The sequence below is a fragment of the Protomyctophum bolini genome (assembly GCF_963924005.1).
Source record: "Protomyctophum bolini genome assembly, chromosome: 20".
In the NCBI taxonomy this organism is placed as follows: Eukaryota; Metazoa; Chordata; class Actinopteri; order Myctophiformes; family Myctophidae; genus Protomyctophum; species Protomyctophum bolini.
This window is the reverse complement of record NC_137881.1, coordinates 24,084,921-24,105,786: the sequence shown is the minus strand read 5'-3', so window position 1 is coordinate 24,105,786 and position 20,866 is coordinate 24,084,921. Positions and strand designations below refer to the sequence as shown.

The following is a 20,866-nucleotide window of genomic DNA, read 5'->3' as shown; positions in this document are numbered from 1 at the left end:
GGTTATGTCTGAAAGAACTCTGTCCAGCTAACCTTTTGAACTATAGTATGTCGTTTTTTTTATCATTTTCACATTTGTTTTTTAAATTGTTGCGAAAACCATGAACTATAGTTCATTGCGGAAATTGCGGAAATGGTAATTGCGGAGATTGCGGAAATTGCGGAAATGTTAATTGCGGAAATTGCGGAAATGTTAATTGCGGAAATTGCGGAATTGTGGAAATGGAAATTGCTAAATTGCGGAAATGATAATTGCGGAAATTGCGGAAATGGAAATTGCGAAATTGCGAAAATTGCGGAAATGGTAATTGCGGAAATTGCGGAATTGCGGAAATTGCGGTAGTTTTTCATTGTCAAAATTCAAGAAAATGACATTGCCATTGTCCACGATTATAATCGGGCCCCAGTATGCAAAAACACAGACTATTCTGTCAGATGATGGGCCAAAATGCATTGCTATTTTATTTTTAAACGTTTGACCTAATTCTTATCTGTAAAATTTTAGGTGGACAGGGTTCTTTCAGACATAACCCCCAACCGTTACTTTTCAGGAAACAGGGGGAGAGAGCACCGTCTCCCGATGGTCCTTCCCAGCACCTTGATGTCATGACATGGGACTTGAACCGGCCAACCGTCTGAAGCAGAGACAACGGGTCAAGCGCTCTACACCATTGAGCCAAGGCACCTTGGGGCATTCAGCAGATGTCTCCTGGTGCTTTTGAGTTTTTATTTTTTATTCAAGCCTTGAAAAGTTCAAATTACTGCAGCATTGAGTTGTAGGAGGAACTCCCGATGGTCCTCCAGCACCTTGATGTCATGACATGGGACTTGAACCGGCCAACATGGAATGTCTGTACTGAAAGCCTGATGATTAGACCACTGCACCATCAGTCAGACACTCTCAGGCAAAGTTTCCTGGTAATTTTGAAGTGATCTTTTGTTCGTTAGCCTTCAGTTAGTAAAGTTTAAATAACACAGCATTATATTAATCAGATGTTTCTTAGCGCTGTTGAGGTCTTCTTTTGTATGACAGTGTAACAGCCGGGAATCGAACCCTGGTCTCCCACGTGGAAAGCCAACATCTTAACCACTACGACAATTAGAGTTTTGAGGTAGTCAGGCTGAGGCTGAGGCTGTGAGCCACTGCTAGAATAGCAGTAAATTAAGCTCAATAACTAGCATTAAACTTTAGGAAGAGTGGGATTTAGGGACGTTCCAATTCCTAGGGGGATGATTTATCTCCCTACCCCTTGACACTCATTATGTAGGGACAAGGGGCAAGGGCTGAGGGGTAGGGTTAAAAAACGAATTGGGATTGGGCCTAAATGTTCAAATCCCACTCTTCCTAAAGTTTAATGCTAGTTATTGAGCTTCATTTACTGCTATTCTAGCAGTGGCTCACAGCCTCAGCCTCAGCCTGACTACCTCAAAACTCTAATTGTCGTAGTGGTTAAGATGTTGGCTTTCCACGTGGGAGACCAGGGTTCGATTCCCGGCTGTTACACTGTCATACAAAAGAAGACCTCAACAGCGCTAAGAAACATCTGATTAATATAATGCTGTGTTATTTAAACTTTACTAACTGAAGGCTAACGAACAAAAGATCACTTCAAAATTACCAGGAAACTTTGCCTGAGTGTCTGACTGATGGTGCAGTGGTCTAATCATCAGGCTTTCAGTACAGACATTCCATGTTGGCCGGTTCAAGTCCCATGTCATGACATCAAGGTGCTGGAGGACCATCGGGAGTTCCTCCTACAACTCAATGCTGCAGTAATTTGAACTTTTCAAGGCTTGAATAAAAAATAAAAACTCAAAAGCACCAGGAGACATCTGCTGAATGCCCCAAGGTGCCTTGGCTCAATGGTGTAGAGCGCTTGACCCGTTGCCCCTGCTTCAGACAGTTAGCCGGTTCAAGTCCCATGTCATGACATCAAGGTGCTGGGAAGGACCATCGGGAGACGGTGCTCTCTCCCCCTGTTTCCTGAAAAGTAACGTTTGGGGGTTATGTCTGAAAGAACTCTGTCCAGCTAACCTTTTGAACTATAGTATGTCGTTTTTTTTATCATTTTCACATTTGTTTTTTAAATTGTTGCGAAAACCATGAACTATAGTTCATTGCGGAAATTGCGGAAATGGTAATTGCGGAAATTGCGGAAATGTTAATTGCGGAAATTGCGGAAATGTTAATTGCGGAAATTGCGGAATTGTGGAAATGGAAATTGCTAAATTGCGGAAATTGCGGAAATGATAATTGTGGAAATTGCGGAAATGGAAATTGCGAAATTGCGGAAATTGCGGAAATGGTAATTGCGGAAATTGTGGAATTGCGGAAATTGCGGTAGTTTTTCATTGTCAAAATTCAAGAAAATGACATTGCCATTGTCCACGATTATAATCGGGCCCCAGTATGCAAAAACACAGACTATTCTGTCAGATGATGGGCCAAAATGCATTGCTATTTTATTTTTAAACGTTTGACCTAATTCTTATCTGTAAAATTTTAGGTGGACAGGGTTCTTTCAGACATAACCCCCAACCGTTACTTTTCAGGAAACAGGGGGAGAGAGCACCGTCTCCCGATGGTCCTTCCCAGCACCTTGATGTCATGACATGGGACTTGAACCGGCCAACCGTCTGAAGCAGAGACAACGGGTCAAGCGCTCTACACCATTGAGCCAAGGCACCTTGGGGCATTCAGCAGATGTCTCCTGGTGCTTTTGAGTTTTTATTTTTTATTCAAGCCTTGAAAAGTTCAAATTACTGCAGCATTGAGTTGTAGGAGGAACTCCCGATGGTCCTCCAGCACCTTGATGTCATGACATGGGACTTGAACCGGCCAACATGGAATGTCTGTACTGAAAGCCTGATGATTAGACCACTGCACCATCAGTCAGACACTCTCAGGCAAAGTTTCCTGGTAATTTTGAAGTGATCTTTTGTTCGTTAGCCTTCAGTTAGTAAAGTTTAAATAACACAGCATTATATTAATCAGATGTTTCTTAGCGCTGTTGAGGTCTTCTTTTGTATGACAGTGTAACAGCCGGGAATCGAACCCTGGTCTCCCACGTGGAAAGCCAACATCTTAACCACTACGACAATTAGAGTTTTGAGGTAGTCAGGCTGAGGCTGAGGCTGTGAGCCACTGCTAGAATAGCAGTAAATTAAGCTCAATAACTAGCATTAAACTTTAAGAAGAGTGGGATTTAGGGACGTTCCAATTCCTAGGGGGATGATTTATCTCCCTACCCCTTGACACTCATTATGTAGGGACAAGGGGCAAGGGCTGAGGGGTAGGGTTAAAAAACGAATTGGGATTGGGCCTAAATGTTCAAATCCCACTCTTCCTAAAGTTTAATGCTAGTTATTGAGCTTCATTTACTGCTATTCTAGCAGTGGCTCACAGCCTCAGCCTCAGCCTGACTACCTCAAAACTCTAATTGTCGTAGTGGTTAAGAAGTTGGCTTTCCACGTGGGAGACCAGGGTTCGATTCCCGGCTGTTACACTGTCATACAAAAGAAGACCTCAACAGCGCTAAGAAACATCTGATTAATATAATGCTGTGTTATTTAAACTTTACTAACTGAAGGCTAACGAACAAAAGATCACTTCAAAATTACCAGGAAACTTTGCCTGAGAGTGTCTGACTGATGGTGCAGTGGTCTAATCATCAGGCTTTCAGTACAGACATTCCATGTTGGCCGGTTCAAGTCCCATGTCATGACATCAAGGTGCTGGAGGACCATCGGGAGTTCCTCCTACAACTCAATGCTGCAGTAATTTGAACTTTTCAAGGCTTGAATAAAAAAGAAAAACTCAAAAGCACCAGGAGACATCTGCTGAATGCCCCAAGGTGCCTTGGCTCAATGGTGTAGAGCGCTTGACCCGTTGCCCCTGCTTCAGACAGTTAGCCGGTTCAAGTCCCATGTCATGACATCAAGGTGCTGGGAAGGACCATCGGGAGACGGTGCTCTCTCCCCCTGTTTCCTGAAATGTAACGTTTGGGGGTTATGTCTGAAAGAACTCTGTCCAGCTAACCTTTTGAACTATAGTATGTCGTTTTTTTTTATCATTTTCACATTTGTTTTTTAAATCGTTGCGAAAACCATGAACTATAGTTCATTGCGGAAATTGCGGAAATGGTAATTGCGTAGATTGCGGAAATTGCGGAAATGTTAATTGCGGAAATTGCGGAAATTGCGGAAATGTTAATTGCGGAAATTGCGGAATTGTGGAAATGGAAATTGCTAAATTGCGGAAATTGCGGAAATGATAATTGCGGAAATTGCGGAGATGGAAATTGCGAAATTGCGGAAATTGCGGAAATGGTAATTGCGGAAATTGCGGAATTGCGGAAATTGGCGGTCATGACATGGGACTTGAACCGGCCAACCGTCTGAAGCAGAGACAACGGGTCAAGCGCTCTACACCATTGAGCCAAGGCACCTTGGGGCATTCAGCAGATGTCTCCTGGTGCTTTTGAGTTTTTATTTTTTATTCAAGCCTTGAAAAGTTCAAATTACTGCAGCATTGAGTTGTAGGAGGAACTCCCGATGGTCCTCCAGCACCTTGATGTCATGACATGGGACTTGAACCGGCCAACATGGAATGTCTGTACTGAAAGCCTGATGATTAGACCACTGCACCATCAGTCAGACACTCTCAGGCAAAGTTTCCTGGTAATTTTGAAGTGATCTTTTGTTCGTTAGCCTTCAGTTAGTAAAGTTTAAATAACACAGCATTATATTAATCAGATGTTTCTTAGCGCTGTTGAGGTCTTCTTTTGTATGACAGTGTAACAGCCGGGAATCGAACCCTGGTCTCCCACGTGGAAAGCCAACATCTTAACCACTACGACAATTAGAGTTTTGAGGTAGTCAGGCTGAGGCTGAGGCTGTGAGCCACTGCTAGAATAGCAGTAAATTAAGCTCAATAACTAGCATTAAACTTTAGGAAGAGTGGGATTTGAACATTTAGGCCCAATCCCAATTCGTTTTTTAACCCTACCCCTCAGCCCTTGCCCCTTGTCCCTACATAATGAGTGTCAAGGGGTAGGGAGATAAATCATCCCCCTAGGAATTGGAACGTCCCTAAATATTGAACGTCCCTTGTAGATATTGATATACAACCTGTTCTCAGAAAATAGCTGATCTGCAAGCTCACTGCAGGCCAGTGGTCCCCAAACTTTGATGGCATTTCTGTCTCTAGGACCCCCAATTTATATTGTTATATGAATGTTAATTAACTCTGAGTGTACAAACTATCATTTAGCCCATAACCCACTTTGGAAACTACTTTCCATTTGATTTAAGCTGTAGAGATGCAACGTAAATATAACATTGCTGTGGTTATGATGAAATAAATATATTGTAGTTTTGTCTCATGTTGGTAGCCCACCATGCAGAATGTAATTCAGCTAGATATAGCTCATTCTGACACCTGCTCAACAGTTGTACCTGATTCATTGATTATTGGTTTGTATAGCATGGGTACAGATATAGGGTTAGAAAAAGGAAAAACTATTTACAGTATAGAAAGAAGGGGCTGTGGTCACTGGTCATCGTTTTTAATATCATTAAGAACAGAGTAATTTTCTATCAATGAAAATGCCATCGTGATTCATCTCCATCCAATGTACAGTCTGCACAGCAGCTTGCAATCTGTTTCCATAGCTGGTTTGCCTGGGGAAAAAACAACAAGATTGCTAATTAGTTATGTAAGTTTTGCAACTTGTGGGGATTAGCTTAACATTGGTCATGATAAAACCATAGCTATCACTGCAGCGAGTAGCCAACGTTATGCAGCGACAGCGTTATGTAGGTACAGTAGGCTATTTCACGGCTTTTAAGGGCTCCAAAACTGCAGAATGTTGACATATCGTGGTCAGGGGGGTCGGACTGATGCCTGCTAATAAGCTAGCTTGCTTCCGAGTTGTAGCCTATCACCGGGGCACCGGCGATAAATAAAAAAGAATAAAGCGCCGATGCGGCGCCAAATGAATGGGTAACGTTGTATGAATGCAACGCCGTATCATATCGTTAGTTCATGTGAGGTAACGTTAACCTTTGCTAGAGATTGCGATATTTTTGGCGATGCAGATTGTTAATACATTCATATAATATTGGTTATTATAATATTTTTCCATAATAAAGTACATAAAAGGCTTCTTACCTCGTCCACCTTTCAGCCCTCAGTGATGTTGCTCCGTTTTAAGTCCCGTCGAGACATCCCTTCAAACGAAGGGGATTCTACCCCTCGCCCTCTGCCCTACCCCTCGCTCCACAGACAACCACTGCTCTACAAGACAATTATTTTATAGCCAGAATTAATTTTTACTTTTTAAACAAATTTGGCTGAACAAACTTCAGCCTGAGAGTCATACGGTTTTCTATATCTAATATCTAATTTCATTTCAACTGCCGAAACCCAGGTTGAGGGACCTTTAATCTAATACTCTACCAACTGAGCTATTTCGGCTTGCAAGAAACAGGACGGAAGACAATGAGGGCGGACACAAGTGTGGCCTACATGGGTCACATATAATTCGCCCAGCTGGTACCCACTTAAGGCCCAATCAGATCCCAGTTCAAACCCATACAGGCAAACACAGGTGGCGCACACATGGTTCTGAAATAGAAATTTGGACCCACTTAGAAACCCGCATAAGCCCATATGGGCTAACACGGGTGGACCCTTTGTGAAAACTGGGTGCACGGCCCACTCGGACCCATGCCCATAGCCCATGTAGACATTTTTAAATGATTTACTATAGACCTACTAGACCTAGAAATTACATCTGGCCACAAAAGTTCACAGGATCTACTGAATGTGAAGGGGGTTATAGCCCATGTTTTTTGAAATTTTGAAAAAAAAAGTTATCCTCGTTTCTCATCATTTTGGACCGTGGGCTATAGCTTATATCGTACGGCATACTATAGCGCGCCGTTTTTCATCATTTTTGATGATTTGACAAAAATGAAAAAATGACAAAAACGATGGGTTATAGCCCATGTTTTTTGAAATTTTGAAAAAAAAAGTTAGCCTCGTTTCTCATCATTTTGGACCGTGGGCTATAGCCCATATCGTACGGCATACTATAGCGCGCAGTTTTTCATCATTTTTGAGGATTTTTAAAAAATGACGAAATGACAAAAACGATGGGTTATAGCCCATGTTTTTTGAAATGTTGAAAAAAAAAGTTAGCCTCGTTTCTCATCATTTTGGACCGTGGGCTATAGCCCATATCATACGGCATACTATAGCGCGCAGTTTTTCATCATTTTTGAAGATTTGAAAAAAATGACAAAATGACAAAAACGATGGGTTATAGCCCATGTTTTTTGAAATTTTGAAAAAAAAAGTTATCCTCGTTTCTCATCATTTTGGACCATGGGCTATAGCCCATATCGTACGGCATACTATAGCGCGCAGTTTTTCATCATTTTTGAAGATTTGAAAAAAATGACGAAATGACAAAAACGATGGGTTATAGCCCATGTTTTTTGAAATTTTGAAAAAAAAAGTTATCCTCGTTTCTCATCATTTCGGACCATGGGCTATAGCCTATATCGTACGGCATACTATAGCGCGCCGTTTTTCATCATTTTTGATGATTTGACAAAAATGCAAAAATGACAAAAACGATGGGTTATAGCCCATGTTTTTTGAAATTTTGAAAAAAAAAGTTAGCCTCGTTTCTCATCATTTTGGACCGTGGGCTATAGCCCATATCGTACGGCATACTATAGCGCGCAGTTTTTCATCATTTTTGAGGATTTGAAAAAAATGACGAAATGACAAAAACGATGGGTTATAGCCCATGTTTTTTGAAATGTTGAAAAAAAAAGTTAGCCTCGTTTCTCATCATTTTGGACCGTGGTCTATAGCCCATATCGTACGGCATACTATAGCGCGCAGTTTTTCATCATTTTTGAAGATTTGAAAAAAATGACGAAATGACAAAAACGATGGGTTATAGCCCATGTTTTTTGAAATTTTGAAAAAAAAAGTTATCCTCGTTTCTCATCATTTTGGACCATGGGCTATAGCCTATATCGTACGGCATACTATAGCGCGCCGTTTTTTCATCATTTTTGATGATTTGACAAAAATGAAAAAATGACAAAAACGATGGGTTATAGCCCATGTTTTTTGAAATTTTGAAAAAAAAAGTTAGCCTCGTTTCTCATCATTTTGGACTGTGGGCTATAGCCCATATCGTACGGCATACTATAGCGCGCAGTTTTTCATCATTTTTGAGGATTTGAAAAAAATTACGAAATGACAAAAACGATGGGTTATAGCCCATGTTTTTTGAAATGTTGAAAAAAAAGTTAGCCTCGTTTCTCATCATTTTGGACCGTGGGCTATAGCCCATATCGTACGGCATACTATAGCGCGCAGTTTTTCATCATTTTTGAAGATTTGAAAAAAATGACGAAATGACAAAAACGATGGGTTATAGCCCATGTTTTTTGAAATTTTGAAAAAAAAAGTTATCCTCGTTTCTCATCATTTTGGACCATGGGCTATAGCCTATATCGTACGGCATACTATAGCGCGCCGTTTTTCATCATTTTTGATGATTTGACAAAAATGACGAAATGACAAAAACGATGGGTTATAGCCCATGTTTTTTGAAATGTTGAAAAAAAAAGTTAGCCTCGTTTCTCATCATTTTGGACCGTGGGCTATAGCCCATATCGTACGGCATACTATAGCGCGCAGTTTTTCATCATTTTTGAAGATTTGAAAAAAATGACGAAATGACAAAAACGATGGGTTATAGCCCATGTTTTTTGAAATTTTGAAAAAAAAAGTTATCCTCGTTTCTCATCATTTTGGACCATGGGCTATAGCCTATATTGTACGGCATACTATAGCGCGCCGTTTTTCATCATTTTTGATGATTTGACAAAAATGAAAAAATGACAAAAACGATGGGTTATAGCCCATGTTTTTTGAAATTTTGAAAAAAAAAGTTAGCCTCGTTTCTCATCATTTTGGACCGTGGGCTATAGCCCATATCGTACGGCATACTATAGCGCGCAGTTTTTCATCATTTTTGAGGATTTTAAAAAAATGACGAAATGACAAAAACGATGGGTTATAGCCCATGTTTTTTGAAATGTTGAAAAAAAAAGTTAGCCTCGTTTCTCATCATTTTGGACCGTGGGCTATAGCCCATATCGTACGGCATACTATAGCGCGCAGTTTTTCATCATTTTTGAAGATTTGAAAAAAATTACGAAATGACAAAAACGATGGGTTATAGCCCATGTTTTTTGAAATTTTGAAAAAAAAAAGTTATCCTCGTTTCTCATAATTTTGGACCGTGGGCTATAGCCTATATCGAACGGCATACTATAGCGCGCCGTTTTTCATCATTTTTGAAGATTTGAAAAAAATGACGAAATGACAAAAACGATGGGTTATAGCCCATGTTTTTTGAAATTTTGAAAAAAAAAGTTATCCTCGTTTCTCATCATTTTGGACCGTGGGCTATAGCCTATATCGTACGGCATACTATAGCGCGCCGTTTTTCATCATTTTTGATGATTTGACAAAAATGAAAAAATGACAAAAACGATGGGTTATAGCCCATGTTTTTTGAAATTTTGAAAAAAAAGGTTAGCCTCGTTTCTCATCATTTTGGACCGTGGGCTATAGCCCATATCGTACGGCATACTATAGCGCGCAGTTTTTCATCATTTTTGAGGATTTTAAAAAAATGACGAAATGACAAAAACGATGGGTTATAGCCCATGTTTTTTGAAATGTTGAAAAAAATAGTTAGCCTCGTTTCTCATCATTTTGGACCGTGGGCTATAGCCCATATCGTACGGCATACTATAGCGCGCAGTTTTTCATCATTTTTGAAGATTTGAAAAAAATGACGAAATGACAAAAACGATGGGTTATAGCCCATGTTTTTTGAAATTTTGAAAAAAAAAGTTATCCTCGTTTCTCATCATTTTGGACCATGGGCTATAGCCTATATCGTACGGCATACTATAGCGCGCCGTTTTTCAACATTTTTGATGATTTGACAAAAATGAAAAAATGACAAAAACGATGGGTTATAGCCCATGTTTTTTGAAATTTTGAAAAAAAAAGTTAGCCTCGTTTCTCATCATTTTGGACCGTGGGCTATAGCCCATATCGTACGGCATACTATAGCGCGCAGTTTTTCATCATTTTTGAGGATTTGAAAAAAATGACGAAATGACAAAAACGATGGGTTATAGTCCATGTTTTTTGAAATGTTGAAAAAAAAAGTTAGCCTCGTTTCTCATCATTTTGGACCGTGGGCTATAGCCCATATCGTACGGCATACTATAGCGCGCAGTTTTTCATCATTTTTGAAGATTTGAAAAAAATGACGAAATGACAAAAACGATGGGTTATAGCCCATGTTTTTTGAAATTTTGAAAAAAAAAGTTATCCTCGTTTCTCATCATTTTGGACCATGGGCTATAGCCTATATCGTACGGCATACTATAGCGCGCCGTTTTTCATCATTTTTGATGATTTGACAAAAATGAAAAAATGACAAAAACGATGGGTTATAGCCCATGTTTTTTGAAATTTTGAAAAAAAAAGTTAGCCTCGTTTCTCATCATTTTGGACCGTGGGCTATAGCCCATATCGTACGGCATACTATAGCGCGCAGTTTTTCATCATTTTTGAGGATTTTAAAAAAATGACGAAATGACAAAAACGATGGGTTATAGCCCATGTTTTTTGAAATGTTGAAAAAAATAGTTAGCCTCGTTTCTCATCATTTTGGACCGTGGGCTATAGCCCATATCGTACGGCATACTATAGCGCGCAGTTTTTCATCATTTTTGAAGATTTGAAAAAAATGACGAAATGACAAAAACGATGGGTTATAGCCCATGTTTTTTGAAATTTTGAAAAAAAAAGTTATCCTCGTTTCTCATCATTTTGGACCATGGGCTATAGCCTATATCGTACGGCATACTATAGCGCGCCGTTTTTCAACATTTTTGATGATTTGACAAAAATGAAAAAATGACAAAAACGATGGGTTATAGCCCATGTTTTTTGAAATTTTGAAAAAAAAAGTTAGCCTCGTTTCTCATCATTTTGGACCGTGGGCTATAGCCCATATCGTACGGCATACTATAGCGCGCAGTTTTTCATCATTTTTGAGGATTTGAAAAAAATGACGAAATGACAAAAACGATGGGTTATAGTCCATGTTTTTTGAAATGTTGAAAAAAAAAGTTAGCCTCGTTTCTCATCATTTTGGACCGTGGGCTATAGCCCATATCGTACGGCATACTATAGCGCTTAGTTTTTCATCATTTTTGAAGATTTGAAAAAAATTACGAAATGACAAAAACGATGGGTTATAGCCCATGTTTTTTGAAATTTTGAAAAAAAAAAGTTATCCTCGTTTCTCATAATTTTGGACCGTGGGCTATAGCCTATATCGAACGGCATACTATAGCGCGCCGTTTTTCATCATTTTTGAAGATTTGAAAAAAATGACGAAATGACAAAAACGATGGGTTATAGCCCATGTTTTTTGAAATTTTGAAAAAAAAAGTTATCCTCGTTTCTCATCATTTTGGACCGTGGGCTATAGCCTATATCGTACGGCATACTATAGCGCGCCGTTTTTCATCATTTTTGATGATTTGACAAAAATGAAAAAATGACAAAAACGATGGGTTATAGCCCATGTTTTTTGAAATTTTGAAAAAAAAAGTTAGCCTCGTTTCTCATCATTTTGGACCGTGGGCTATAGCCCATATCGTACGGCATACTATAGCGCGCAGTTTTTCATCATTTTTGAGGATTTTAAAAAAATGACGAAATGACAAAAACGATGGGTTATAGCCCATGTTTTTTGAAATGTTGAAAAAAATAGTTAGCCTCGTTTCTCATCATTTTGGACCGTGGGCTATAGCCCATATCGTACGGCATACTATAGCGCGCAGTTTTTCATCATTTTTGAAGATTTGAAAAAAATGACGAAATGACAAAAACGATGGGTTATAGCCCATGTTTTTTGAAATTTTGAAAAAAAAAGTTATCCTCGTTTCTCATCATTTTGGACCATGGGCTATAGCCTATATCGTACGGCATACTATAGCGCGCCGTTTTTCAACATTTTTGATGATTTGACAAAAATGAAAAAATGACAAAAACGATGGGTTATAGCCCATGTTTTTTGAAATTTTGAAAAAAAAAGTTAGCCTCGTTTCTCATCATTTTGGACCGTGGGCTATAGCCCATATCGTACGGCATACTATAGCGCGCAGTTTTTCATCATTTTTGAGGATTTGAAAAAAATGACGAAATGACAAAAACGATGGGTTATAGTCCATGTTTTTTGAAATGTTGAAAAAAAAAGTTAGCCTCGTTTCTCATCATTTTGGACCGTGGGCTATAGCCCATATCGTACGGCATACTATAGCGCGCAGTTTTTCATCATTTTTGAAGATTTGAAAAAAATGACGAAATGACAAAAACGATGGGTTATAGCCCATGTTTTTTGAAATTTTGAAAAAAAAAGTTATCCTCGTTTCTCATCATTTTGGACCATGGGCTATAGCCTATATCGTACGGCATACTATAGCGCGCCGTTTTTCATCATTTTTGATGATTTGACAAAAATGAAAAAATGACAAAAACGATGGGTTATAGCCCATGTTTTTTGAAATTTTGAAAAAAAAAGTTAGCCTCGTTTCTCATCATTTTGGACCGTGGGCTATAGCCCATATCGTACGGCATACTATAGCGCGCAGTTTTTCATCATTTTTGAGGATTTGAAAAAAATGACGAAATGACAAAAACGATGGGTTATAGCCCATGTTTTTTGAAATGTTGAAAAAAAAAGTTAGCCTCGTTTCTCATCATTTTGGACCGTGGGCTATAGCCCATATCGTACGGCATACTATAGCGCGCAGTTTTTCATCATTTTTGAAGATTTGAAAAAAATGACGAAATGACAAAAACGATGGGTTAGGGTATACTAAAGGGGGCTACCATACTGTGCTGTAGGCTCAATATGTCAGTTTGTCACCTCCCCCTTCACATACAGATTATTTGTGGCTCAATGTAATTTCCTGGGGTCTAGTAGTAGGACTATAGTAAACGATAAAAACATAACAAACATAGTAGGTCAGGGGTGTCTACTACAACCTACTTCCCCTGACCCCCCCCCCCCCCCCCTACTCTCCCCCTATCTACTGCCTCTCCCCCACCTCTACATGTTGGTGATTTTAACCAGCACCCTCCTACTAGGACTGTGATGGCCTGGGTTTGAACCAGCTCACTTCTACTAGGTATTCTACCGGATATAATCTGATTTATCCGCTGGGCCCCTTAACGGCACACTTACATCTCACGTGCTACTTGAAGTCTAACCTCACGTCACCCAAGCTTTCCACCTCGGAGGAAAACTTGGTGTGTGTTACAAAATTGCTGTGTGAACTGGTCTGGAGTGGATGATATCGTTACATCATGTTGTATACTAATCTGGCAGTCCTTGCCATGAATATGTTTAAGAACCCCTGGTTCAAACCAAGCCCAAAAAACCCACAACAATTGATCTGTAAAAATCTATGATTTACAAGCAACTTTACAGAAAAACAAGCCCAAAGTCGCTTATAATAAGCAGACATGGCAACACTGACTGAACGTTTACATGTCCCCATATGAACTGCATATCTACACATACTTCTAGGTTCAGAGTGAACCAATCAGCGTGGCTCGTTCAAAGCAGCCTGTCATTCCTCCTGTCTGGAGTATTATTATTTTTCTTAGAAAGTAGTCTCTCGAGACTAAGGTGCTCTTTACACGAGGATGGTGTTCATAAAAAACGGCAAAAGAAAGTATCGTTTGCTGCTGTCATTTAGACGAGAACCGTGTTCACAGGAGGTGAAAACGCAACGAAGTGAAACCACCTCCCAGAGTGGAAATCTTTTAGAACGCCGTTTCCTATGGTCTCCATATAAACAGGCAAAACGGTGGATCCGCAAAACTTGTGACATCATGGCTTACGCCAGCTCTGGTCGGCTCGCCCCGTGTCCTACGTTTTTACATGGTGTCATAGGCATGCGTCAGTGGCTAGGGGAAACGAACAACAACAACCATGTCGGATAGTCCGGTGTGATGAGGTGTGATGGTGTGATGAGGACGCGACGTTTGTTTACTTTCTGTGTAGAAGAAGAACGGAAGTAGTTCTGCGCATGCGTGACTTATGTCTATGGTTTATATAAGCGCTGCGTCACACGGACCCCACAAGGACACGCGCCACCTAGCGACCTGGCATATATATGCATGCACTTTGTAGCGTGTTCATTCAAGTGTGCGTTCTCATGTAAATGGTCCAAAAAAATTACATAATACATAATAAGGCATAATAATTAGTTTTTTGTTTTGTTTTCCAGGGATCGGTTCCGCACTATGATCAACGTGCTGGGGGACGCCTATGGCGCCGGCATTGTCCAGAAGCTGTCGCGGCGGGAGCTGGACCGCATGGACGCCGTCGCCGGGATGACGCCATCCGGCTCGGAGGACCTGGCCAACCCCTTCGCCCTGGAGACCGACGACGAGGACGCAGAGAAGAAGTCCTACGTCAACGGAGGCTTCACCGTCGACAAGACGGACGCCATCTCCTTCACCGAGACCTCGCAGTTTTAAAGAGGCGACTCCGCCTGACCGACGCCATCTCCTTCACCGAGACCTCGCAGTTTTAAAGTGGCGACTCCGCCTTCACCGTCGACAAGACCGACGCCATCTCCTTCACCGAGACCTCGCAGTTTTAAAGAGGCTCCACCTTACCTTCCTTCCAGGGGTGGGGTGGGGCTGGGCTCCAAGAGATTTGGGGATTGATTGACAGGGCAAGGGTGGGGAATGGGAGACGTGCACACAGAAAAATAAATGTTTCCTTAGATGGTTCTTTTACATGGCGATAATTAGGAATGTTCCGATCACGTTCACGATACCGATTTTTCTCAATCCGATATTTATATTTTTTAAAGAACACGTTTATGCCATATCACAATAGTAGGCCTACAATATCCAAAATCACAGAGAATATCCAGTCTAATTATATCCATGATATACAGGGATGTGCCGATCATGTTTTCTTGCTCCCGATCCAATTCCGATCTTTTGAAGATGACGTGATTGGCCCCGATTTCCGATCACGTGATCGGATCTGGAAAACCCTAGTGATAGAGGTTTCCGAGAAGAGCCTTCACCCTGCTAAATAACCGATTAATTTAGCGAACGGTTCTTTTTTTTTGATGAGTCATTTTTTGAGGCACCTCTAGCCACTTCAACCCAGTTTCAGAGGTTTGTCTTCTTAATAGAGCGTCGCAGTCCTGCCCCCTTTCAGAACGACAAGGGAAATAATTCCCCATTAATTTCCCCCCATAGACCTCGACACTCTATAGGCGAAACATTTACAGAAAGTAGCAGATATATAAGCTCACAATAACGTGACGCAACAGCGGCAACACTGTGCTTTGTGCTATTGCAGATCTATTATGGAGCAGGAGATTTGGTGTAGAGGGGGGAAAAAGGAGCGGCCCAAGCATAGAGCCCTGAGAGACACCGGTCATATATTGTTGCTGTCGGGCAGAAACCTCTTATCTCCATATTTTAACTTTTTTCCCCCGTAAATATTGCCTTACTTGATCATACTACAGCGTCACACAAAAGCATCAAAAACAGCAGATATACAAGCTCGTTCAACATGGCACCAAGCCATGCGTTTTCTTTTAAAGCTTGTAGATCTGCTACTTTTGAATTTGAATCCTGAAAAGTACCCGTTTTTGACATATGAGGTTTCCACCCGACAGAGACGATATTAGGGCTTTATAGAAGCATACAATTAATTATTCGTCAAAGAACCTTGGTCCGGTTCGTTCTGGAACCAGAATAAATCGAATGAACAGTTTGGGTTCCTTTATTTTTCTGTGTGTGTGTTGAAAAATAAATAATAAAAAGTGCCATTCTGCTTCCAAAAGGGGGACCACCCACCCACCGCCCATGATGTGCTGTCACAGTGCCATTAACGAACGAGAGAGTGGGGACCACCATTCCATGAGACCCCCTTAACCTCCCGAGACTCAAAACATTAGCAATATACTGTAGCTGCACCCGCTTCGAACGTTATCAACCGTTAATCACCAGTAGGTTACTTAGCAAGACTATCTTATCGACCTATACTGCATGTATTCTGGGAGCCTACTGGCTTGCCATTATAGGTAACACAGAAGTGGAACTGACTTAGGTGGCCGGTTAAGACTGATATGAAGTTAGGGGACTTACGTGGCTGGTTAAGACTGTATGAGGTTACGGGACTTACATGGCCGGTTAAGACTGAAATGAGGTTAGGGGACTTACGTGGCCGGTTAAGACTGATATGAGGTTAGGGGACTTACGTGGCCGGTTAAGACTGATATGAGGTTAGGGGACTTACGTGGCCGATTAAGAATGAGGTTAGGTTTAGCGTTTGTTTAGTCGGACAAGGCGACCAACGCCACGTCGGATGTCTCCGCGTTTCCTAATCGCAGTGGCGCAGCCAGTAGGCTGCCAGTAGGTCGATAAGATGGTCTTGATTAGTAACCTACTGGGGATAATCGGTTGATTTTCGTTCGAAACCGCTAGTAGCTGCCTCCCTTCTCTCGCCGCACACTCTCCTTCAAAAGCTTTTTTTCTCCACCACGAACGAACGTACCCTTCAACGCCCTTCGTAATCACGTTGTTGGGGGCATGTGATCTATGCGGTCATTAACACACCTGCACTAGATGAAACAAAGCGCTTCCTTAATTCCTATCACCGCTGACATGTGCCAAAACCAAGCAAGATCTTTTTTTCCTTCAAATAAAATACTTTTTTAATCCTCTTTTTCTTTGCACAGGCGCAAAGAGCCATGTCTCATCTGTGTGTGTGTGTGTGTGTGTGTGTGTGTGTGTGTGTGTGTGAGATAATTTTTTGGACATAATTTAACAGTGTCACAAAGCTGAAGTTGAATGCATTTTGCGACAAAAAAGCATGAGAAATTAGAAATAGGGTAGATGTTGACATGAAGCAACTTGATTCAAAACTCTTCAATCCAGATTTTCTTTGGTTTTTGTGTTTTTACAGTCATACGGTGTAATGTTTATTTTAGTATTTTGTTATTTTCTACTTTTTATTCAATTATTTGGGGACATGTCAGATCCTGTGTCTATAGGTGAGAGTTTGACACGATCTAAATGTCTCAAAAAAAGGGGGGACCAAATACAACCACCCTATTAATTGGTCATTGTTATTGGACATAACAAAACAACAACAAAAAGTTAAAAATAGTGCCGCCTTAAGATACATAAATACACATTTTCTATTCATTTCCGGTGCCTGTGTCATGGAGTGTCGGGGGCTCATGAATAAAACATTTTGTTTAACACATTTATGTGAAATGGTTATTGTGGAAAAGAAGATGAGACTATATCAAATTGAATGTGTTGATTTGAAAAATGTTACACGGTATGACTTTAAAACTTTGCTTTATCTGTTATTTGTCTGTTTTAAAGATGGAGTGCTGTGATGTTGTACTTTTTCGCTATAGTCGCGTTAGAAATCATACCTACATTGGCTGCCAATCTTCCAAAGGGTCTTTTGGCTACGTCTAGCTAATCTAGCTCCTTCCAAGATGGCGCCGTGCCACCTTTAAATGAGTGTGGCCACATACAAACATAATAAAAGAAAGTCTTCCTCTTAGTGTAATCATAATACTTGATGATCATGTATTGGGGGGGGGGGGAAGGAGATCACGGTACTCCATCTTTAAGGATAACTGAGTGTGTATCCGTCCAATCTAAGGCCTCATTTACACGACAGCGGCCTCTAAAGGAAATATCATTCTGTGCGTTCCGTTCAGTTCAGACACCAACGCCATTATCGAGGGTTGAACAACATGCACGCAACAAAGCGAGACCCCCTTCCAGAGTGGAAATCTGTGAAGAACGCTACGCCTCGCATCTCCATGTAAACGGGGCAACACGGAGGAATCAACAAAACAGTCATGGCTTACATCGGCTATGCTATTATGTTGGCGCCACAAAACAGCTGTGATGGGAAGTAGAACGGAAGTGTAATCTGCCAGCGCGTCGCACCGCCACCCAGCATGCACACTATACAGCGTTTTCTCACATTCTTTACTTAAGTAAAGGTATCAATACTGCAATGTATAAATACTCTGTTACAAGTAAAAGTCTGGAATTCAAAACTTACTTGAGTAAAAGTACAAATAAAGTATTGGTATCTAAATGTACTTAAAGTAGCAAACGTATAATTATGCAGAATGTCCCATTTCGCCGCCACCTGGCGTGCACACATGTAAACGCGGGGGGGAAATGAGAATGCGAGGGCACTTTGTCGCTTTGTTCCGATCGTTGCCGTGTAGGTGTGGCCTTAGTGTCCGATAATCTAGTGCTTTATATCTCTGACTATTATATATTCAAACTGTGCCAAACTTAAAGAGAAAGAAATCTTCATATGCCTACATTTGCTTGACGCAGAAGATCACAGATTTTTTTAAATGTATTCTGTAAGTGTTCTTATCAATTAAAGACTGAAAAGAAGAGCAAATATATATACTGTAAGTCGGCACAAGAATCGTACGAAATCATTGAACACTGTGAAATATTTGTTATTTTCTCATAATCAAATTACTAACCAACTGAAAAGTTCATGCGTGTATTGAACTATAGGATGAAGGCACAACAATGCATTATATCGTTTGTCAGGCAGAAACCTCTTATCTCCATATTCAGCTTTTTTTAATAGGCTTGCAGAGCTGATCTACATTTACTAACGACTGTAAAGACGACCATAAAGACAACCTTATAGACACTTTTTCATGATTGGCTATCCAAGCCAATGGGAGACTTACCCATAAAAAGTAAAAACCCATACTCTGAACGGTGCAACGTAATGGAGGCTGTGTTGTGAACTTGTGAATCAATACATCTGATGGAGTCAGGTTAAGTCTATTTATCACCTGAACACATCGACTCATACTACCATGCTATTGCTCAACTTTTATTTGTTTTGTTTTTATGTATAAACGAATGGCCTACACTACAGTGTTCCTCAAAAGTAGCAGATCCAAAAGCTCCAAGCGCAGTGTGAAGCCACACGTCTTTGAGCTTGTACGTCTGCTCCGTTTAGCTATTTTTCAATTTGAATCCTGAAAAGTAACAGTTTTGGACATGTGAGCTTTCCTTTTCGACCCCGACTGAGACGATATTTTCTTGATATTTAAATGGATCTGTAGCATGCATGCGCGCTAGGGGCCCCCGAAAATGTACCGGCCCAGGGGCCCTTGTGGGGGTTAATGCGTCCCTGGGCCTATGCATTATGTTTGTTTTGTTTTGTTTTTTTAATTCAGACTCAACATGCTAGTGTGTCACCAGTGGAAAAAGTACTAAAATGTTTTACTTAACTCATTTACTGCCAACACCCCCCCATCTGGTGTCTGAATTGTGTACTCCAGGACCGCCACACATTGATTTGATATTGGGGATAACTTTAGTTTGAAAGACGTTTCACACGGAAACCGAGGAGCAGGAAGTGATTAATCGCTATGTAACTGGTCCCGCGAATGTTTGTTAATTCACCCAAAACATTCATTTTGTAACAGGGGATCATATCGTTTAGAGAGAAATTAGGTGCAAATCGCACCTCATTTTGCATTTTCATCGTACCCGAACGGAGTGTTATGAGTGCATAGAGAACACAGTTGTGAACCGTAATCAATTGATATTTAAATAGAGGGTATGCGCGTGACATCATCATCAAACCCAAAAGTCATGCGGGAACGCCTACTGAGTGGCACAAAACTACTTTCTGGCTTTGACAGTCCATACATCCAAACAGAAAAGTCCTATATGATTGCATTAAACTACGTTAAATTCACTTTGCCACTCGATATGCCATTCACTTGTATGTGCATACCCTCATCGAAGGGCGTCAAAGTCTCGCCGGTAAAAGAGTTAAGTAAAAGTATCAATACTGCAATGTAGAAATAAATGTAAAAGTCCTGAATTCAAAATGTAAGTATTGGTATCAAAATGCACTTAACAAAATAATTTTAAGTATAGAAAGTGCTCATAATGCAGAATGTCAAATTTCAAATACTGAAATTTGGAAATACTGAAAATTGGAAATACCTCAAAATTGTACTTAAGTACAGTACTTGAGTAAATGTACTTAGTTACTTGTTACACTGCTTGTTGTTACCAACTCATCCTGACAGCTCACATACAGTACAGTACAGTATACAATACAGTACAGTGTGGTACTCTTTGCCCTATGGGATCATTACTGACTTGTTGGTGTCGTTCAGTGCCATTAAAAATGAGGTGAAGAGAATATGTATTTTTTTATTGCTGAACTACTCTAACCTTTAAGTTGTTAAACATAAGGCGCAGTCTTCAAGTGAAGGTTGAGCATTCCAGGGTAAAGAGGAAGTATGTGCTTATTATTGGTCCACTGTGAAACAGATAGGAGTCTAAACCAGACTCAATAAAGGAGGAAGACAAGACATGGAGTGCGCTACAACCAGATAGTTGGATTAATTCACTAGGGCTGTCAAACGATTAACATTTCTAATCAGATTAATTACACCTTGAGAAATGATTAATAATCACCATTCGAACTAGCTCTGGTCCTTAGCCCTAATGCTAATTCTACCCTGCATTGACTATGGAACCGATGGCGTCGCCGTCTAGAGCTCGCATGAAAGGCAGACCAGCCTCTCTTCTGTAGCGGGGATATAAAGAACGTTTTACCTCACCAATACAAAGACGGGTTGTGTAATTAGAAAGCCTA

The 20,866-nt window shown here is 40.5% G+C and overlaps 1 protein-coding gene across 1 annotated transcript in view; it reads left to right on the top strand.

Annotated features, from left to right (window-relative positions):
- Nucleotides 1-14,679, top strand: part of slc1a1 (solute carrier family 1 member 1) — a gene marked incomplete at both ends in the record, with an annotated part of 52,150 nt that extends 37,471 nt beyond the window's left edge. The window contains one exon of the mRNA XM_080792287.1: nucleotides 14,427-14,679. Within this exon, the coding sequence (XP_080648413.1) occupies nucleotides 14,427-14,679 (253 nt within the window). The remainder of the gene's footprint in view (nucleotides 1-14,426) is intronic.
- Nucleotides 14,680-20,866: the final 6,187 nt, after the last annotated feature.